General features: G+C 40.6%; 1 protein-coding gene across 2 annotated transcripts; it reads right to left on the bottom strand.

Annotated features, from left to right (window-relative positions):
* Positions 1-1,848: 1,848 nt before the first annotated feature.
* On the bottom strand, positions 1,849-16,335 carry mocs1 (molybdenum cofactor synthesis 1). 2 transcript variants are annotated; one of them, XM_076300420.1, is made up of 11 exons: positions 15,928-16,333; positions 14,554-14,680; positions 13,643-13,810; positions 12,385-12,549; positions 11,760-11,821; positions 11,511-11,622; positions 10,946-11,058; positions 9,702-9,812; positions 8,564-8,684; positions 3,907-3,954; positions 1,849-3,329 (listed from the first exon to the last, which is right to left on the bottom strand). In XM_076300420.1, exons 1-11 carry the CDS (start codon positions 16,138-16,140, stop codon positions 2,257-2,259), a joined length of 2,313 nt encoding a protein of 770 aa, XP_076156535.1. In that variant the 5' UTR covers positions 16,141-16,333; the 3' UTR covers positions 1,849-2,256. The 2 variants fall into 2 exon arrangements, with proteins under 2 accessions (XP_076156535.1, XP_076156536.1); XM_076300421.1 differs by having other exon boundaries at positions 3,192-3,329; positions 3,888-3,954; positions 15,928-16,335.
* Positions 16,336-23,316: the final 6,981 nt, after the last annotated feature.

The raw sequence follows: 23,316 nt of genomic DNA, 5'->3' as shown, positions 1-23,316 counted from the left end.
TTCACTTTTTTACTGTCACAACAAGGACAGGCATTGTTGAGCAGTTGTCTAGCCTATTAGTCTCTGTGCTGAATATGCTTGTTTTTCCTGCTGAGCTATGGTGTTTGATTACAGTGTTGACATGATTAATCAGTGAATCCACACCCTTTATGTACATTGTTTTGAGAGCTGTAAATCTGATACATTTGTCTGTTGTACTCTTTGTTTTTCAATAAATTACTTTGGTGTTTAAAAGTGTCTTCTCGTCTACTGTAAAGCATTTGGGGAACATTACACCTTGCTCTCTACCAATCAGAACTGTTCCAAGCTGGGGGGCGCTGTGGCGCAACAGGCTACAGCGCCCATACCATGTACGGGTCCAAGTGCCCACGGGGACCCAGGTTCGAATCCTGTCTATCTTCACTGTCCTATCCGAATAAAGGCAAAAAAAGCCCCAAAAATATACTTAATATACAATATACAAAAAATAACTGTTCCAAGCTGTTTCTTTATGCAATAGCTGTGCCACACAATGTGAGAAATCTCGCAAAAAAGCCTATGTGCCATTGATGTGGTCTGATTACATTTATTCATTTAACAGATGCTTTTATTCAAAGTGACTTACATGTCAGTTATATTACAAGGGCCATTGTCCCTTGCTTAAGGCCACAACGATGGAAGCCGGGAATTGAACCCACAACCTTTCAGGCTACCACTACTGGTTACACATATACTGAAACAAGCAGGCTTTAACTAGGCTTTATGCTTTATAAACAATGTTTCATTGGCTGTGATTGGATTATTTAACTGTTTAGTTTTGGAGAGCTGGAGTTTGAAGATATAGTTATTTGGACCTTTGGACCACATTTTTTTTAAATCATAACTTTGATTTCTGTGGATCAATTAGACATGATGTGAGTGACACTGAGTGTATAATAGGAGCTTAAAATTATTTCTGGAGCGTCTAGTGTATTTTAGGTGAGCAAATAGCGGCATCTTGTGGTGTAGTCAGGAAATAGTAGGCTACTGAATCTTCACACTTTTCTTCCAGGTTTTCTTGCCACTATTTTAAGTAATATAGTGGCCTCCACCTAAACCCCAACCACAAATTCTAGGCTGCTTCAGGGTATTGTGCCACAACCCTTGAAAAAGATACTTATTTATTTCACATGTACAATAGGAACCAGTCCAGGGGTAGGTTCAGTGATGCCAACCCATTCTCTTAGCCTACATGATTAGTTCTATCAAAGGCTGGAAGATCTATTGACGACAATATCTCCTGTGTCACACCATATTTGGGGAATTATTTTTAAATGTCAGATATGAAATAGGTTCTGTCAGCAGCTAGCATCAAAAGAACAATAAAATCGCCAAACAAAAAACTTAAGATAAAATTTGTTTTACCATTTTGCAAAAACATATGCCATCCTAATACAATGGGTATATAACAACACATTGTTTTGCATAGTAATAATAGTAATGTAATAGCCTATAACCTGGTACTATAGGCCCTCTGGATCTGATCGGCAAAGACCATTAAATTGAATAAAAATCCAAAAGAAGCATTATACTACATACTGTCATTTAGTGTTTATAGTCGATCAAAAAATCCAAACGACTCCACTCCAATAGATTTTACAGTCTGTTGACTTTAATCCTTTTCCACCAACTTCGACTGCACTTTGGTCAACAAAATGGCTTCAGTTCCTTCAGATATAAACATTTGCAAAAAACTAAATACAATACATATTAAGGCCAGAAGAGCATGCTAAACCCTGTTATCATCTCATGCCACTAATATAACACTTCCTTGACAAGTCAATCACATTTTAGCACTGCTATGGGTTGTAAAGTCAAAAAGGTACAGAAACTTTGTAATTTATTTTTTATTAGTCATATGATTTGATATTACAATTATAATGATCAATAATTACCTACAAACAAATCATCTTGCATAATATTAGGCAGGCTGTAGTGTTGTTTTAGTGAATCCAATAATGCTCAACTACGATGACTAAATTGTGCTCAGTTGTCTGTCTAGTAAAACTTGTACTAGTTATGAAAGACATATGGGAGGGCAGGACATTGGCTTCTGTGAAAGCCAATCAAACCTATATTTACTTGACAAGAAACTGCTAAATCTGATGTTCATACATACATTGTTGTTAACCTTCCCTGCATTATATTGGGTCTTTTTAACTGGATGTATTTTATGTGCACTTGGGACTAACGAAAGGCAGTGATCTCAACAGCAGGACGATGTGAAGGGGCAGGAACTCAAGTCTGGTGTCGCTGGTAGTCTCCTCTCTGACCACCTGTCTTGGCAAGCAGTTGGACATCGGTGATGATGATGTCACGACTGACAGCCTTGCACATGTCATAAAGGGCCAGCGCTGCCACAGTAACAGCCGTCAGTGCCTCCATCTCCACACCAGTCTGGCCTGTAGTGCGGCAGGTAGCAGTGACAACGGCCGTTTGTCCATCCTCCTGTAGCTCGACAGAGACAGAGACATGGTCAAGCGGCAGAGGGTGGCACAGAGGAATGAGTGAGGCCGTCTGCTTGGCAGCCATGATGCCCGCTAGTCGCGCCACACTTAACGCATCACCCTTGGCCAGCTGGTTGTCTCGCACCAAGTCGAAAGCTCGGTGTCCCAGCACCACGTTGGCACTGGCCGTTGCCGAACGCCGTGTTGTGCCTTTCTCACTCACATCCACCATGGAGGCTTGACCCCGTGCATCGGTGTGAGTCAACACATCGGATGTTGGGGGGCTCTTCATCTGTTGATTGGCATCTTTAACAGTCTTCATCTGTTGATTGGCATCTTTAGCTTGTCTATGAGTCTGATGGATTCTTTGCAGTAGTGGTGGTGATTGCTTGATAAAACTGCCCTGTACACTGGAGGGCGCTACCGGGAGACATGCAGAAACTTGGCGCAAAAAAGCAGCAGTCTTTAGTGCAGCATGGCCATCATGGCCAAGCAGGTTGTGCGTGTTTGTTTTTTCATTTGTGTGCATTTCGGAAGCTAAATCAGAGGTTCCACCTGACAACGGAGTTCTGGACATAGAAAACCTGAGAGGACCTACGGTCACTTCCCCGTTTCTTGAGCAACTACTGGCCTCGACAAATGTTCTCTTCTGAGTGACCTCAGCATTTCCATTGGCCAAAACTAATCTATGCATTTCTGGTGCTTTAGTTCCTGCATCCAGAGGGCGACCTGCATCTTGAGTGTCTGTGAGGGATAATTCTGTTGGGGTCGATGACAGGACACTGGACTCTGATAAATGAAGGTGGTCTGGAACAGAGTCGATTTTCCCCCTTGGCTCCGACAACAGCACTCTGGGTAATCCACCTGAGGAGGAGAGTAGGGTCTCAGTTCTGATCAGGTTCTGATACTGACACTAGTCACAGTCAAACAAAATTGTGGTAATAATTCATGGTGGTGCTGGTACTACAACACTGCTCTAAGACAGAGGTGAAAAATGTCCGGCTTTGGAAAGTAAAAGCTTTATTACATTGTACCCATAAAACACCAGCCTTAGAACCATGAAGATATTCTGGAATGGCAGAGGTTATAAAAAATTGATCTAAGATTGATGGAAGACAAAATTCAAAAGAGAAAGATACTGCACATACTGATCCAAAACCCTTGGGCAAGAGCTTTGTAGGTAAAGACTGCAGTAAAGCAGTCAAGCTGCAATACTGCAGATTTTGTCATTACTGAATATGGAGGATTGAAAACAAAGGATCAAGCCCAAATGTCTTATTTATACAAAAATGGTTATCTCTAATCTTAACAAGGTGCCCATGATATTCTATTTCCACCTTATTCCAGAGTTTCCTTGTGTGATTTCAAACTTTTGAACAGTAGTGTACATGACCAGAAACAATAACATGGAGGAGACAGTACCTAAAGCAATGTCACCCACCGATGAGGATCATGGGTCTGTTCTTCATCTTAGAGATATTGAACATTCCTGAGGGAGAGTAAAGAAGATAAAGAAACTGCATTTTCAACAAGTTATTGTGAATTTATGGGTTGCATATTGTACACAGCAGGGGTTGGCAGGTCGTGAAGATGTACAAATTTGTGCTAATGCATTGCAAAGGCAGCCTCTCTGGGTAATTATATTTGCTGGTAGGAAGAGTAAAGACTAGTTTATAGTCCAAGTGTTGCTTGATGAAAAATATTGTCAACAGATATCGCGGTGCTGTTGGCTTTCATTTTCTGCCAGTGACAAAATGTCAAATAGAACGGTGGCCGCTTTGATTTTGTACAACTTTCAGTAAACTAATATTATTATGGAAAGAAAACGGTTTGTATTTTCTCATTGCTTTGGGGCGACAACACAACACACAACAGGAACCCATTCAGAGGGAGACTTTTTCCCCACAGGCCCCAGAACACACAAACAACTGTGCCATTGTCCTAAGAGCATGCATGTGTTCAACATAGACACATAGAGGTCAGACTGGACATGAATTGAGAAGTCAAGCATCTTTTTGCTGAACAGGCAGGATCATTGTAGGCAGAATGACCTCCGACCTGGGGTCAAATGTCAGTACTTTACACTGGTGAAAGGGGTTGGGGGACAACACCATTTTAGAATCTCCTGCTACAAACTGCTCACAAGCAGGGTTGAAAGACAGGGTAGTTAGTTCTCCCACACACTTAATTGAGGCCAAGTCTATCAGCTAGCCAATCTTGAATGATGGCAGCTTCAGGTCAATCAAGGGAACACTGAAGGGAGAGTCCCAGAGGGGCAGCCGTGGCCTACTGTTTAGGGCTTCGGACTTGTAACTGGAGGGTTGCTGGTTCGAACCCCGACTAGTAGGAACGGCTGAAGTGCCCTTAAGCAAAGCACCCAACCCCTCACAGCTCACTGCGTCGGGATTAGTGTGTGCTTCACCTCACTGTGTGTTCACCTGTGTGCTTCACTAATTCACGGATTGGGATAAATGCAGAGACCAAATTTCCCTCACAGAATCAAAAGAGTATATATACTTATACTAAAACTTCACTTGGTCTCAAGCAACTAACATCTATGAGAAAGCATGTTTGCAGCCGGTCCACCATTGGTTAAATAAGCTTTGTAGAAATGACAATATTGTACCAAACGGCATGAAATTGTTTCTGAGTAACAGTCAGCACACCAAATGTAACAATAAAAAAGCTGACAGAATCCATCAAATTTTAGACATCAAATTAATCAAGACAAGGACAGACTTTCCTAGTCGTTGGTGAGAGAAAGTGGATTAGAACATTATGTCCAATATTCCAATATGTGGTTTAATGTTCTGCATTTCTCATTAGTGGGTCACTTTGATACTAAAAGTATGATTCTATGTAATGACTGTATGATATCTGTACTGTCCCTGTGTATATCTGTGTGTGACTGTGTTTAGAGATAAGCAGAAATATTATGACTTTGCAGTGTTTCACTGTTCTCCATGGCTGCGTCAGTAGCTATCTGCTCCGGCTCAGGGTCTGATTATGTGTAGTCCATGTGAGATGGAATGACCAACGCCATCTCCCATCAGCCTGGAAGGATACTTAAACCCTAACTATTTCCTTGTCTAGTTAGAGCAGCTGATGGATCTTTAGGTGAAGTCATGCTGTCTCTCCCTTGATGCGCATCATTGTAAATAAACTCTGTTCCTGATTTTTCATACTATTGGTCTGACTGGGTCTCTATTAAATCTATGGTATCAAATTACCATCATTGGTCAGTGTGGATGCTAATGTCGTTATAGTTAGAGCTATCTTTATAGTTATTGTTCCTGGTGTGAACGGCCCTTTACGGTCTCTCCCTGTCAGACAACGCCACTGTGGAGTCTGATGCCAAATCATCCCATTCGCCCCACTCAACTGGCCCTAGCGGCACAGGAGTTGCCAAGGTATGGAAGTCTCCAGCAATAGTTGCTTAAATTGGTAGACTGATGAGATTACAGTAAAATGATTGTTGAAATACTGCCCAAACACACAAAGATAACAAAGTTATTTTATTCCAAACAATAAAGCAACTGTCGTGTAAGGGCATTATAGAGGTTGACTCTTAATATAAACACAGCAACTGCAAGATGCAACCCATTGCTGCAATTCCCACGTGTGCAATCCTTTAGGATGCAGAGACGCAAAAAAACATGACGTCTCACACAATAGTGTGCAGGGGTTTGTGGGTATTTTATTCCCCATAGTAAAATGATTGGTGGAATGTTTTTATCTCCAGGAAATCCCTTTCCTGTTCCTCAGCTCATTGTTGAGACATATAATTGTTGGCATAACATCTACAAACCAGGTACAGTAGGTTGGCACAGGTCGGGGAGCCTAACTATATTCTTTGGCTTAACGGCAGTCTACAGAGGCTTCGTCCTCTGTTACATTACTGTTGGATGGCATACCAGCTTGGTGCATTACCGCCACCAACTGTTACGGGTGAGAAGTACAGGCATACGACCATTCATTTCAATGATCTCAGCTACAAAAAGGGTGGGGGGGGAAAATCTATCAAGAAACCTATATATTATCCATAAAACAATTCATTAGGGTGGACCCTTAAACTATTGAATAGAGCTGATATTGTGAAAGCTAGGTGTGTAACAAAGGCAAGTGAAAGTTGAATAGTAACGATAAGTGAAACTTAAGCCCCCTCCCCCCCCCCCGCAGTTTGAGAATGGAATCTCACAACGATAACGGAAGTGCATGCACAGTGTTGCAGGTGCTGTAAAGTGGGCAGAGTCCGACTGACGTTAATTGGTGAAAGGCATTCTTGAGCAATACCTTTAAATGGAATGGAACGAAAGAGAGCAGTGTAACCTTTAAAATGCCAATATCGCTGTGGGTCTGGATAGTTTTACAAGGAATAAAATTTAGCATTTATTTTGCCATTCAGAACAATTAAATTCAATACAACAGTTTTATCTGTTTTGAAAGCCATTTCACATCCCATCCCACATTCCATTTCACATTTGGTCTATCCATGTAGCCTATATGGTTCTAAGCCAAAAATAGGTTAAGCTAAACATGAATCTGTTTAATGGAATACATGTTGACCCTTTCAACAATAAAAACAAAAACAATGCTTGAACATTCTATTTGGTTCCCAATCTACTTCCTCTGCATTAAGATAACATATGGAATGTTAAAAAGGAAGTCTTGTGGGGCCAACTATGATGCTGATAATGGAACTCTCTTGAAAGGATCTACCAAAGATTCTTGATTACTAGCTCCGCTTTAACCCTCTCTGGATCTACCTTTCAAGAGAGTTCCATTATCAGCATCATAGTTGGCCCCACAAGTAGATTGGGAACCAAATAGAACGTTCAAGCATTGTTTTTGTTTTTATTGTTGAAAGGTTCTATAAATGCAGTTGCATGATACACATGTTTCTCAATGCTGTATTTTATCAGCATGATCCATATGAAACAAACAGGTGTATTTTGCTAACCTGACTCCGCCAGATGGATTTGCTCCGCATAATCCATCTGGGAACTTTTCATTGAAGAACTTTTGGGAAGGGGCGGACATACTGGTTAGCTGATTGGATAAACCATCTGTCTATCACCACCTTTGTTGGTTATCGACGGGCCAAATCAACCAATTAGATGAACAAAGTATTCTTCTAATGCCGTTTAACATACAATTAAGTTAGGTAACGTGACAAACGTTAAGATGTTTTAACTTACCATTTATGAACCTAATCAACGACAATTCCCATCAAGTTTTCACGGTAGGCCCTACACTTCTGAAGATAGTATATTCCTCCATTATGAACTGGAATCAGCCGTGGAGGATGTCTGTGTCGTTCATTCCTCCCAGCTGCATGGCTGAGACTCATAGCTTCACAGTTTACCCAGGAATACTTTCTAATTTGAATAAAACTTGCGCGATAGCTATGCTCATCTCTGTGGATGCAGTCATGTTGTTCGTTGCGTCACACCTCAACCCGCCTCAAAGCCAACGCTGATTGGACGTTCGTTTGGTGAACTGCTCCAAATTTTCTTTAACGGAAAGTATCCAGACTGATCTGCGAGTGAAACCCTGAAGCTCGCGAGATCAGGATGGCCTCACGAGGCTAGTATTTTGCCACCTGGTGGAAGAACTGAGTGGAAATCTCTGTGAAGACAAGTCCGGTCTATTACTGTACAGTGTTTCCCATACATTGACTTATTTGTGGCGGCCCACCACAATATCAACATTGACCACCACACAATGAGTTTCCAGGTTGTACCAAATTGTGCTTAAATCTGGTTAGCATCATAACCACGCTGTGCTAATTTGTTAAAAACTGTTGTATTCAAGTTAATTCTGCAAACCAACCACCACAAATGGAATTCAATTCTGTGGGGAACACTGCTGTATTATTGTTGGTTTCCAATAAGGGCAGACTCTCAGCCATTAAAGCTAGTAAATGGTATGCTAATTGTAGAATCGGGGACATTGACAATAGGAATGAATCTCAAAAAGGATTACTTGGCACTGACTATACTACTGCATCATGGGAAATCTGTAACATAATGTAGTGAGCCACAAATCGCATCTGAGCATGAATTAGGAGCATTAGAGATTGAGGACAGAAAAAGTACCTGCATGTTGCTTCTTCTTACGGCCCACAGCAGCAGAGATGATCTGCAGCAGCTCAGCGTCGGTGGCTCCAGAGCGGAGTACATCTCTCAGGGACACCTCGGAGTTCCCAAACAAACACACCTGCACACAACAGACATGGGTGGAGTTTAGCATTTTGTGCAGCCTTTAGCCTTGTAGCCTTTTGTGCACAATGACTCATTATGATTCACAATTTGAAATCTGAACTAGTTGTGGGCCTGCAGATTTTTAAGAATGGAAGGATTTTTAATCACCTTTTAAATGCAAAGGGACATAACTGGGACATAGATACAATAAGACATTGTAGACATCAGACATAATAATAACACATAACTGAGGACACATAATTATTGTGTCCCTAGCCAAGCACTATACACTGTGCATTCCAATACTCTGCCAGACTAAATCTGTATGTCACATACTCCACTAAAGTTGAAAATAAAATTTTTATTGATGGCTGTAAAGGCAGAGCAGAAATTGGAAGCGACAGAGTCTATGGGGCGATGTAAGAACATTTTTTTGCATTATTTGCATTGCATATATATCATATTGATCATATAAGATCAATCTTTGTCTCTCAAATCAGTGGTACAGCTTACCATTATACAGTCAAAAGACAAATGTTTTGAAGTGCAATTTTCTCCACTCTGCAATTTTTGTAACTTGATGGAATTAATCTAGCAATAACCTAGGACAATTTCCCATGCCAATTTTTTAAAACATGTTTCCTTTTAACTCATTGAGTTCACTTTCATTCATATTCCATGACCTTGTGGTGTTTTATGTGACCTGATGCAATTCAGTGTACAACTGACAGAGGAACTACTTTTTCACACATACACAGAAATGACAGTCCTCCTCTTGCCAATTGCCTTGCCTCATCCACAGCATCACATGCATTTGACTCACAGAAGGATGTGAAACCATCCAAGATGATGGCGTAAGGTTTGTGCAAGCATTCCATAGAACGCAGAATGGCAGCCAGCTTAGCTAAACTACCCAGTACAACCCTCAACCCACACCTAGCTGCTGATCGTGAAAGGCACTGACAAAACAAAAAGAAAAGTTATGACTACATTGTAAATGAATGTTAAAACATGGCTATCGGTGTATATATACCTTAAGGTTGCCATCTGCTGTGATACGGAGGCGGTTGCAGGAGCCACAGAAGTGGTCTGACATGGAAGTAATGAAACCAATCTGGCCCTGGAAGCCTGGAACTTTGTAAATCTATAAAAGGGAGAAACACAACTGGAGACATCCAACAGAAAACATAATCCCCTCCCTACATTTCCCCAGATTTTTTTATACAGTTTCAGGCAAGTAATTAAGGGAGAATGACCACATGTTGAAATCCAATTACAATAAAACTTCTACATACAATTTGGTGCACCCCTCAACACCATTGACCAAACGGATGCAGAAAATTCAGTGATCATGGCAAAAAAGGAATATGCCACCCCCAAATGCCAGTGTATCACACATAATTCACTAAAGATAGGTGTAGCCTAATGAACACAGTTGACTCACTATTCAGCTTTCTTCCTTTGACTGCTGCAAACTAACTTGGAGCAGGATATGAGGCGCTTGCAGTGACAAGGCAGGGACTGAGCCTGTAATTCTTTATGCATGGTAAGGTGCTCTATGAGAGTGAGTGTCATGGTGATGGTGAATGGTTATTTCAAATGCTAGTGAGGTCTGCCCTTCACAGTCCATAGTATAAACTTGACAGCATTTTTACCTGTCTGGGGCCTGGACTTTAGACTGCAATACCCAGGCTGACCACTGCTGTAAACATGCAGTCATTGGGTTTGAGTGAACACTGTTCTCATTCAGTATGTAAAATGATTCAATTTGTGAGAGGAAACATAACCTTGAGGAGTAACGTAGTAAGTTATCCACATCGTGTTTTCAACCTTTTAGGGACTATCAAAGGTTAAACGAGAAAACCTGGGCACACCAACTCTTTAATATAGGAAGCAGTATGCGCTGTGCTTGCCACAAAATAGTAGCCGCTATCATGTGTCATGGTCAAAGTTCAACATGGTTAAACTTTGACTGTGCCATGCACAAGGGTTAGTTGAGTGGTGAGTGGCCGCTTGTGCACGCCTTTGCTCGGGGTAACAGCAAACTGAAAAAGAATCAGTGCCATTGTATTATCCTATGTGTACGCCGCTTTATCCTATAGGGCGAAATAATTGCAATACTCTGCGCTTCATATTTATGACAGAATTCTGCCTTCATACATCTTATCAAATGCCATTCTATTGTGGCTGAGGAAAAGTCTAAAGACAATCAGTTCTGTGAGTGTTTCAATATTCCGCAAGCATTTACAAGCCACAAATGTGTGGCAGCTGACTGACCTTGGCAGTGTCAGACTCTGCACCATGAAGAAGCTCCAGGTTTGGCCATTCCTGCTTGATGTGGTCCAACATCTCTTGGTAGCTCACCATTTTCTTAAAATTCCACCTGTTTCCTGGGAAGGCATTAGAAAGCACATTACCAGAAATTAAAAGGCACTTTTAGAGAAGTGGAAATAAGTGGAAGTGGAAATAAGTTTTGGAAGTTTACAACCTCGGAACCATTCAAAAAACAAATGATCCTAATCAACATCACTTAGTCAGCAGCATTGACAGAACATTATCATCATCATCAACATCATCATTATCATCCTATCTACTTTCAAAAAACTTCTGAAGTCTCAGCTCTCCAGAGTATCTCCACTCGTAGCACTACCTACAACTAGACTTGCTAATTCTTGCACTTACCACCTGACTAGAAATGACACTTGACTGTATGAAAGTAGCACTTACTGCTAATTTGTCCTTATCGCACACTACCTTGATTGTTTTCCTGTTGGGAGTCGCTTTGGGGTTAAAAAGCGTAAGCCAAATGTAATGTAATGTAATTATCATACCTCATACTCACCATCAAAGGGCATGTACTCAATGAACCGGACTTCCAAGGGCTTTTTTTCTGTCAGAGCCACAAAGTCAAGAAGCTCGTCTTCATTCAGCCCACGCATCACCACACAGTTCACCTGCAGCAGGAAAACGGCGCAAGTGAACAGCACATGATTCACAAATGAACAAAAGCCAAATAAACAATGCTCAGTTTGAAGACCATGACAAATGAAGACAAAGTTATCCAGTCTCAATACATTAGATTCAGCATTACCTTGACTATGTTGTATCCCATCTCAATGGCTTTATTGATGCCTTCCATAACTTTATGAAACCCTGTAGAGCAGTTATGCAGATTTTAAATGATATGCTAAAGCAAGTACATATAGGCAGACTGCAGTCTTATCCAGAATATTCAATAACATCCACACACACACACTTTGCAATGGCATGTGCTTGAGCAATGCTGTGTGCTTAAGCAAGCTCTCTACCGACCCTATGAACTATGACATTATGAACTTCTGTGAAGTTTTTGTGCAGACAGATCACATGCCTGTGCCATTTTCGCTCAAATCTCCTGCATCTTCCTCATCCATTTCATTCCATTTCTCACACACCAGCCACGCTTGTCTGTGACTGAATCAAGCATGAAAACGATTCTAGCTGCCTGGCGTGCACATTGTGGGCTGGTGCTAATGTAATGGCAGTAAACATTAGACACATATGTTTTTAAACATGTCACAATGTCACAATGACAATTAAAATACTTTTTGCTATTAACATATTAAATACAATCATAAAGATGTTTTTTTGCAGCGCTTGAATGACAACAAGATGCACAAAACATGCAACATCGATACAGCGGAGAAGTTAATATGAACAGGTGCGTAAGCCCTTACCTTTTCGTCTGGCGATGAACTCGAATTTGGCGGGCACCAAAGAGTCTAGGCTAATGTTGAGTAGATCCACCCCAGCGTCCTTTAAACCAGGAAGGAGGCGACTCAAATTCACACCATTAGTCGTTATGGCTATGGTTTTCAAACCTTCCAATTTCCGCATTTCACCTAAAAATGAAAAAATCATAAGGCATTATAAGGCATCAAAAAAAGATTAGGGGCTTCTATGAATGATGGGCATTATCCTATGTGGACTACTGCTAAAAATGCACCGTTCAAATGGCCCTTTATGCCATGTCTAATTATGGACGACTGATGGCATCATGTGGTACTCAAAAGACATGTTCAGTGATTAGCAATGGTCAGACACAGCTTGGCCATACTGGTCACTGCTTGGTAAATCTGCAATAATCAGTCAAAACATTTCCGACTTGGACTTAGTTATTCATTTAGCTAACACTATTATCCTAAATTACTTACAAATGAGGACATTCAATGCAAAAGAAGACCTAAGAGCAGTGTTTCTCAAACCTTTTCAGACCAAGGACCACTTAAAACAAATAATAAAAAAAAACTCTAGTAGACCTACTTCAACAGTATATTACACAGTAGGCCTACTCACTGAGCCACCTTGCTTATTGTCTTTGCACCTTGCTTATTGTGTCAGAGGATCCATATGATTTCAACTGGTGTAGCTTACATAGGCATAGTGTTACAGAACTGTTTGGATTTACATACAAGTTGGTTCAATATTGCAAACAACTTATCTATATTATATTTTACCACGTCTGGTGGAGGACCACTTGGGATAGCTTGAGGACCACACTTTGAGAAACACTGCTTTGAGTAACAATAAATAGTACCATACAGGTGCGAGATAAACGGAGAATGACAGAGGTTTGACTGACAACTCAGTTGCAGCAATTTATCAGTTGGCAGTGTTAACTGTACTTCCAACTGTTTACTGAAAATACCTTCTCTATCTTTTCAAAAGATTTTCAGTCCTGTTCAAGGATACGTTTTCATTTACATGTATTCATTTAGCAGACGCTTTTATCCTTTTATCCTGACAAGGCACTGACAAGGATGTGTCTACAGAGCTTCAGTCCCCAAAATTAACAGGTGGAGAATGTCAAAACCAAGACCAACAGCCATGATGGACATTTCCAAAGGTTTAGAGGCTAGTCAAGTGCCATGAGGCGCCATTTTTGTTATCAATCTGACGTGACACCCACCCAGCCTGCCACAGTCCATTTCTCACCGATAATATGCAATACATCCGGTCTGATAAGAGGCTCGCCCCCTGTCAAGCGGATCTTGTCCACGCCCTCCTGAACGAAGAGTCTGGCCAGGGCCAGTACTTCTTCAGTACTCAGTAGCTGGGCACGAGGAGTCAGCTTGATCCCCTCCTCCGGCATGCAGTACTGGCCTGCAGAAAGCAATAAGGACTCACTACTAAATAGATATCATCCATGGTGTGAATAAACAAAAATGACAATTGTTTTTATTTCTTTTCATATATTGTGATCTAACAGATCTTCGACAGATAAAGAAATGTGCTGTTTTCCGTAGACGAGCTCTCTTGTTATAGCTGCAACGGAATGTAGAAATTGACCACATTTAGGTTGGTTCAGGTAAATCAGTTAAATCAAGATTACATAGCTTGCAACTGTCTATATCGTATGGGGTATTTCCATGGGGTATTTTCATGTGGGCTACTCTGCCATACTAAGGCAAAGAACAGTATCTGCACAAACAGTGAAACTGAGAAAAATGCCTTATGGTTTTTTACAATGTCCAGCCACAGCCACTACTGGTAACACATGCATGTAATAGACTTCTGAAGTTCACCTACATGCATTTCATGCATTTCTATTACAAGCTTTAATCAGCTGTTTGAATTTCATTTGATATAAACTTTATGAGGTGATTGATAGAAACTTGATAGAAATGTTTTATGAATAAAGGTAGGAATCACAGTTCTGCTTTAGGCTATTTAAGCTTCCCTTATTCATAACGTTTATATTGACGCTCAGGAAGATTCAGCACCCAGTTGAGATTAGACTAAGGTGTTTAGTCCAGTTATTTGAATTTCACTTCAACAATTGAATACAAGGTCAAATGAGAGCACTGATTAACATACTGACTGCCAGGGTTACACAGGAAACTCACAGCGAAGATTGCACCTCTCAGTCAGCGAGATGCGCAGGTAATTGTGCCTCCGACCAAAAGAGTCCGTCAAGAATGCTGAAAAAGGCAAGGTCTCAGCCTTTAACACTCGTCTAATGCCTGCAGGGACCTAAGTGGAAAAATCAGTTAGAAAAGTATCAGAAAACCCAGTGAAATTCAGTGAATTTCCATAGGCTAAAGCATTTTTCCACACCAACCAACCTACATGAATTAACTTAGTTGATCCCTACAAAAAAAGGTATTTTTCACCCTGTACCAGTGGTGTAGTCTACGTGATACGCTGGACTACGCAGTATACACACTTAAAAAGCATCATAAGCAAGGATACGTATTAACATTTGGGGTTGATCACAGTATACCCACTACAGCTAACTTGACTACACCACTGCCCTGCACTGACATGTCTCTCTTTAAAGAAATTAGGGACACCTTCAGTTTAACAGACCAAGAACACACATTTGGGAAGCCATATTTCATAGCCAGCCCAAACTTTGCAGGATGGAAGACATCTATTTAAAATATGTATTTTAAATACTTATCATAAATACTGCCCATCCCTGATGCACAACAGCTAGCCTACATTATGTTGGCGTAGCCATATACTCTCCATGCTGCTGAAAAAGAGAAAGACTGACATGAAAGGTTGGGTTTCAAAAAAGAAAGAGCAATATGACAGCTGTGATAAACTGGCTTGTTTGCTCAATGGGTGTAGTAAAGGAGCATAATCAAACAAACCCCATGTTACTATACTCATACCCATGCAGAAAAATTATAATAACCATGACGGCCCTCACAAGGTCTCATTCTAACAATTACGGCCCACTGCCTAATATGAGTCTGACCCCCTGTAACACTAAATTTAGTGTAACATATATGATCATACCCAGCTATTTCCACTTCCATCTTTACATTATGTTCCCACTAGACAACCCCCCCCCCCCCCCACACACACACACACACACACACACACCACCACCACCACCATCATTGTAGTCCACAGAAAATGCAACCATTTTCCTGGCTGATTTTACATGGAGTGACATTCAAAAAACTTTTGCTGCTTAAAAAACTTGGGCCTATAAACCCATGTCTTCATCTATTGCAAAGCCATACTCAATTGACACATTCTAACAGGTTTTCTCTCAGTAGCAGACCATGACAAGATAAGATCATACAAGTCATGAGAAAATAAGTAGGCCTACATTACTACAGTAATGGTCTGCAAGTAAAACTTCATTAGCCTACACTAGTGACTTCTTATAATGGGCTGACAAAAAAGCGACGGAGCTAACATTGCTCTTTGACAACATACCAAAGTTATTACCAGAACAGTTGATTTGCTTTGGACCTACCTACCTGTACAGAGTTAGTTTTCGACGACATCGCACTTGAGCATGCTGGGTCACTTGGTGACAGTTTGTTTTCTTCTTGAGTAGCACTTGAAAACCACCGCCGCTGAACCTTTGGGATATTGCTTTGAGTTACCACCTCAGAAGCCCGCTTATAAAATCCCATTGCCTTTGCATGCTTACTAAAGCTTAGGCAGAACTCCCTGCTGCTCAAAGCCATGATACAAACGTCTCTCAACCTAAAATCCAGAATGCTAGGATTATGTGCACCATCTCAACTTGATGGTCAATTCTAAACGCACACCACTTGTCGCAAGACCTTCGTCAGAGTAGGAGTAGCCCAGATTGTGACCAATAAGCTACTTGTAAAGTCCCACCGTATTCTGGGAAGTGTAGTGTATCAGTTATTATCCCAAACGAAGCGAGTAAATGAATCGTGATTGTACTTTGACCACAAAACTGCTGTATGTCACGCTTGAGACTAATCGGAACTCATTTCCGTGTTCATACATTGCTCATGCATGAGCCTTGAACTCTTTCTATGCAAGTATCATTGCATCTGTTGCTTATGCTTATGTTGTTGGAACTGAATAGTGGTAATGACGCACATCAAGTCGAGTTGGATCTTACTTTAAACATCCCCTTTTGGTATAGCCTACTAGTTTTATTTCACTCTCTGAAACAAAACGTAGCAGAGCCCTGGTTTTAACACACACTGCACATCCTTTCTCCCAAAAGCACCACCGATCAAAAACCCCACTCCTCTTCAATTTCTTTTCATACTTGCACAGCAACCCTGTTGTTGACACAATTGATTATTGGTGCGTTCATGTATAATGGGGAGAACATTTTCTCCAGTAGGCTAAGGTCCACGCCTCATTTGGTTGGCTTGGGGTGCCAACTTGTAAAGTTACTGCAGTAAAAAGCAGTAGGCCTACAGCTAGCCTACAATGCAGTTTTTTTCATGTCTTCATGTTTTCATGTTCATTCTTGCATGAACTGCTAAGGAACTCCTGATGACACTAAACTGCTGTTGACACTTGAATTCAATTTGAAAGACTGCAGCTTTTTCTGTAAGGGAACAAGTGGGACATTTTGTTAATTTTGGTAGGCTGTATAGTTGTGGTCTTTGTCATTTGTAGTCCGATTGTTTAATATCCGTGGACTTTATGTTTAAGTGATTTTATTGTTAATTGACATATTGTTTATTGACATAGGCCAGGGATATTCAATTAATCTTCAGCGAGGTCCAGTTACGGAAAATTTCCTCAAGCAAAGGAGCATCATAATGTTTAGGCTATGTATATGTACAGCGGGGAAAATAAGTATTGAACACGTCAATATTTTTTTCAGTAAGTATACTTCCAGTGAGGCTATTCGCATGAAATTTTCACCGGACATTAGTATTAATTTAGGTAATCCACACATATATAAAAATCCAAACATTAATGTCTAAAAGTAGAGTTATGAGTAAAAAAGTGGAATGACACAGGGAAAAAGTATTGAACACGCTAAGAAAAAGCAGTACACAAAGGCAAGAAATGGCAAGGAACAAACTGGAATCTATAAGTAGTTAGAGAAATTATCCCTCCTATCTGTGCAAATTGATATAAGCTGGGTTAATACATACTGGTGGGCTATAAAAAGGTTTTTTGTTACCAAGGTGTCAAACAAGAAGCATTTCATAATGGGTAAAAGCAAAGAGCTCTCCCAAGACCTTTGCAACCTTATTGTTGCAAAACATATCAATGGAACTGGTTACAGATGCACATCAAAACTTCCGAAGCATCCAGCAACCAGTATTGGAGCCATTATCTGCAAGTGGAAGGAACATCACTGCATCATCACTGGCCATGCACAGGATCTCCTTGCAAGATTTCTGACCAGGAAGTCAGAAGGATAGTCAGAAGAGTAGCCCAAGAGCCAAGGACCACTCGGAGAAAGCTCCAAAAAGACTTGGTGCAGTTATTACAGAGAAAATCATAGGTAATGCACTCCACCGCCATGGCCTCTATGCACGCTCATCCCGCATGACTCTATTGCTGAAGAAAAACATGTCAAAGCTCGTTGAAAGTTTGCTACACAACATTTGGACAATCCTATGAAATACTGAGAGAATGTATTCTGGTCAGGCGAGAGCAAAATTGAACTTTTTGGATGTCATACTACACACCATATTTGAAGGAGAAATGGCACTGTGCATCACCCTAAAAATACCCTACCAACAGTGAGGTTTGGAGGTGGTGGCATCATGGTATGGGCTGTTTTTCATCTCATGGTACTAGCAGACTTAATACAGTTGAAGGAATGATGAATTGAGTCATTTTGTTCCGGGATAATCTTGACCATCCACCAGGATGATGAGGATGAGACATGGCTAGACCTTCCAGCAGGACAATGATCCAAACCATTTAGCAAAGGAAACTCAATTGGTTTCAGAGAAAGGAAATCAAGGCCCTGACCACAATCCAATTGAACAGTTTTGGAAGTAAACTAAAGTTCAGGATTCACAAGAGGGACCCCTGGAATCTTCAATATTAAAGGACTATCTGTTGAAAAGAATGGGCCAAAATCACACCAGAATACTGTTAGTTTCGTCATACAGGAAATGCCTTGAAGCTGTCATTACGAATAAAGGCATTTCCATTAAGTATTTAAGACATTTCAGCAGGCGTGTTCAATACTTTTTTCCTGTGTCATTCCACTTTATTACACATAACTCTACCTATGGACTTTAATGTTTGGATTTTTTTATATGGGTGGATTATCTGAGTTAATACTAGTGTCTGGTGAAAATTTCATACAAGTAGCCTCATTGGAAGTATACTGAAAATGTTTTTGACGTGTTCAATACTTATTTTCCCCGCTGTATGTATGTATAATATATATACAGGGGCGGAGCCAGAGGGGTGGCTCCAGGTGGCACAGGCCACCCTTGAGATTCGATTGGCCACCCCAGGTGCCACCCCAAATCCTAGTCTACGATTGGCCATTAACATGGTGTAAAGCGGGACCTTTCTTGATGCACTAGCAGCGGTGTGAAGTGTCAGACGTCAGAAATGTAAGTGGCAAACACACTTGCCTTTATTGGCCTGCGGCACAATTGAACTGCGGAACGAAAGGTTTCCCCGATCAGGAAATACTCCTTAATACACAACTTTGTGTAGGCTTAACAGAGGTAGCCTAAATATCGTGCCTATGACGATGACAGCTTTAAAAAAACAACAACATTTATTTCACTTGTCTCGCTGGATTGAAGGCAGAATGTGGGCTGTTGCGCAAATAGATGAATGAGGGTCGGGAGATTCCGTTAACAAAAACCTAAAGTTTTGCTAACATTTTCTCCATTATTATCGTAAAATATGTCTCCATGCAGGGCAGGGCTGGTTCTAACCTAGGCTAGGCTACTATATTTGGGTGGGCTGGTAGACATTTTGGGTGGGCAACATAGCAAAGCTGTCAAATTGGATCAAAACTAACATAAACACAAAACAAACACAAAACAATCAGTACTACCTAGCTTGAGTTGCTGCAGTCAACAGCCAGGGATAGGCAGTATGTCTGATATGTAAAATACAAAATAGTATGTTGTAATTTTTATTTTATTTACTTGGAAAAAAATGGCATCATATTTTGTATCAAAATACTTTATAGGTTTGTAGTTTAAAAATAGTGGCAAATTGTTTTGGTAAAACCAACTTTTGGTGATGTGATTATAAAAGTGCAAAACAATGAATGCAGCACTGGTGCTGACTTGTAATTTGCCTAGAGTTGTTGTGATCAGAATATTGAGATTCAGGAAGATTAAATTGCTCACACAATACACTCCTTCATACCAACCTCAAGTTTCTTGAGAAAATAAACAAATAGACAAAAAAGCAGGTCAAATTATTGTAACAGCTACAAAATGGCCATAGAGTGGGGGAAATGTCTTGGATGAGTATATTTTGTATATCTTCATTTACAGTAACATGGAGCTAGTTGTAGATAGATAGATAGATAGATACTTTATTGATCCCCAAGGGGAAATTCAAGAAGATTGTAGGCCTAGGCCTAATGTTTAATGTGAAATAAAATAAGTATAGCCTAAAAGGCAACATTCGAAATGAGGAGAAATATGGCAAGATAAGAGTGATTGGGGAGAAAAACTGAGTAGCCTTGGCTATTTTTAAAATCTTAACGTGAACTTAAAATAAAATTTGAGCTGAGACAAGGCTGGTTCCTTGAACCCAGCAAGTTTATTTTAATTTTTTTAGTTTTTTTTTTATGTTGACCCGAAATCCTGGAAACCCAGGAACATCACGTTGGGCAGTGAATACATGTCGGCTTAACTAGATTGTGGTGGATCAAACATATTGCCTTCTTAAATCGTAAAATATTCTGTGGTCTCAGTTCACTGTTGAATGGGCCTAGCCTACCCTATGCTTGCTCAATATGCTTTGTCTAGTTAAGGTGCTTCAAATTGGCGCTTTTAAAAATCGCCTGTCTCAGAATAGAAGAGGTCCAGGGCAATTCTGCGCAGAACTGTCACATCATTTAGCCTATAGTTGGTGTTACGGACGTGACGTTTTGTGTGGTATTGCCCCCGTATCGTTATATAAAGCACGAGGCCAGAGCCCGTCTACGGAGAGCCTTGCCACTCCGTATTAAGTCCCATTGTACCGAATTTTGGTTGTAGTTCCACTAGATTTCCACTGGGGGCGATCGCCATGAGTGCAGAATGAATGGGAGTCAATGGAGCTAGACGGCTAAATTTGCCTCTTTCACCTGATTGTCGTTGACAAATCTCAGATTTGATTGTAGTTTGTATAACTTCAACATGGGTTATAGGTCAAAAGTTGAATGAACGAGTACTTATGTCCTTTTGATTTCTTACAGGTTGGGTCGTTGTTGCCCATAACATGCTAGCATTGTGCTAATGAATGACGTCATTGACACGTTTGAAAGGCTTTTTAGAACAATTAAGTGACTTTAAAAAATATAATACTCAACCAAGTGTATTTTCTTTGCCTCCCCTTTCGAAAACAATATTCAAATTACTTTGAAAAAAATTATATCCAGAGAAAAGTGGATTTTGAGGGGTACAGCTCCATAGACCTCCATGCATTCTGCACTCGTGGACGAGCGCCCTCATGTGGAACCACAGAAGGAACTGCAACCAGTTCAGAAACCGGAAGTTTTCCGAGAGTGGCAGTTCTCCCCTTATTAGACATTCTCTGCACGAGGCTGAACTTGGCACCACATTCATTTCCGCGGGGGAAGACCACTTTCAGATCGCGGGGGAGTTAAGTTTCCGTTCTACCATAAATAATGCAATTTTCTACCTCGTCCACAAGGGGCCAGTGTTGACCGCAAATCCGCGATAACACAGGCATGTGCCTGTTGCAGATGAACAGGCATTGTTCACAGACGTTCAAAAGCCTGTATATCTTTTTTCTGTTAACTCTACTGCCGAATGTTTTGAGAAATGTTGCCTTTTGTGTTCTATTAAATAATTTGGTAATTTAGAGGGGGGGGGGGGGGGGTTATGTAGAGGGTGGCAGATTATGTAGTTTTTTCTTTATTTTCTGTGCTGGATCTTTTGATACATGTTGTGTTATGTTTTTTTCTATTAAACAATTTTGTTCATTTTACACTGGGGGGGGGGGTGGTATGTAGTTGGTAGCAGATTTTGAAGTTTTTCTACAGTAAATGTATTCCCTACGGCCTACATGTAATTTTGCATCGGACTTTTCAACACATTCTGAAACTACACTCTCTCCTCTTTCCAATGACACCCCACTTGTGAAATTCTATGGTTGAAAATGCCCTTTTTTGCCCCTCTGAAAATATAATATGTATTTGTGAAATTGCAGAATCTCAGCACTTGAACAGGGATATTTCACCACATTCTATATCTACACTTCCTCCCCTTTCCAATGACACCCCACTTGTGAAATTCTATGGTAGAAAATGCCCTTTTTTGCCCCTCTGAAAATACAGTATATATTTGTGAAATTGCAGAATTTCAACACTAGAACAGGGACAGATAGCCCATGAAGGATTTTGCAAGGGATGTTTCACCACATTCTATATCTACACTTCCTCCCCTTTCCAATGACACCCCACTTGTGAAATTCTATGGTGGAAAATTGGATATTTTGCCCCTCTGAAAATATAATATGTATTTGTGAAATTGCAGAATTTCAACACTTGAACAGGGACAGATAGCCCATGAAGGATTTTGCAAGGGATATTTCACCACATTCTATATCTACACTTCCTCCCCTTTCCAATGACACCCCACCTGTGAAATTCTATGGTGGAAAATTGGATATTTAGCCCCTCTGAAAATATATGTATTTGTGAAATTGCAGAATTTCAGCACTTGAACAGGGACAGATAGCCCATGAAGGATTTTGCAAGGGATGTTTCAACACATTCTGAAACTACACCTCCTCCCCTTTCCAATGACACCCCACTTGTGAAATTCTATGGTGGAAAATTGGATATTTAGCCCCTCTGAAAATATATGTATTTGTGAAATTGCAGAATTTCAGCACTTGAACAGGGACAGATAGCCCATGAAGGATTTTGCAAGGGATATTTCACCACATTCTGAAACTACACTCTCTCCTCTTTCCAATGACACCCCACTTGTGAAATTCTATGGTGAAAAATGGGATATTTAGCCCCTCTGAAAATATAATATGTATTTGTGAAATTGCAGATTTTCAACACTTGAACAGGGACAGATAGCCCATGAAGGATTTTGCAAGGGATATTTCACCACATTCTATATCTACACTTCCTCCCCTTTCCAATGACACCCCACTTGTGAAATTCTATGGTGGAAAATTGGATATTTAGCCCCTCTGAAAATATAATATGTATTTGTGAAATTGCAGAATTTCAGCACTTGAACAGGGACAGATAGCCCATGAAGGATTTTGCAAGGGATATTTCACCACATTCTGAAACTACACTCTCTCCTCTTTCCAATGACACCCCACTTGTGAAATTCTATGGTGAAAAATGGGATATTTAGCCCCTCTGAAAATACAGTATATATTTTGGGAAATTGCAGAATTTCAACACTAGAACAGGGACAGATAGCCCATGAAGGATTTTGCAAGGGATGTTTCACCACATTCTGAAACTACACCTCCTCCCCTTTCCAATGACACCCCACTTGTGAAATTCTATGGTGGAAAATTGGATATTTAGCCCCTCTAAAAACAGTATATATTTTGTGAAAATGCAGAATTTCAGCACTTGAACAGGGACAGATAGCCCATGAAGGATTTTGCAAGGGATGTTTCACCACATTCTATATCTACACTTCCTCCCCTTTCCAATGACACCCCACTTGTGAAATTCTATGGTGGAAAATTGGATATTTTGCCCCTCTGAAAAT

Source organism: Alosa pseudoharengus, unplaced genomic scaffold (assembly GCF_046254945.1).
Source record: "Alosa pseudoharengus isolate Yale_2024_CS ecotype anadromous, Long Island Sound unplaced genomic scaffold, YU_APseudo_1.1 YU_APseudo_1.1_scf_22, whole genome shotgun sequence".
Lineage (NCBI taxonomy): Eukaryota > Metazoa > Chordata > Actinopteri > Clupeiformes > Clupeidae > Alosa > Alosa pseudoharengus.
This window is presented reverse-complemented; position numbering and strand designations above follow the sequence as displayed.

Bases quoted from the DNA above. Each gene is read 5' to 3' on its own strand.
- mocs1 (XM_076300420.1), bottom strand. From the start codon at position 16,140: ATGGCTTTGAGCAGCAGGGAGTTCTGCCTAAGCTTTAGTAAGCATGCA. The intron at 12,550-13,642 runs GTGAGAAATGGA...TTTCATTTTTAG, and splicing joins GGATGTATTGCATATTATCG to GTGAAATGCGGAAATTGGAA. The intron at 11,059-11,510 runs GTGAGTATGAGG...ATGCCTTCCCAG, and splicing joins TGAGTACATGCCCTTTGATG to GAAACAGGTGGAATTTTAAG.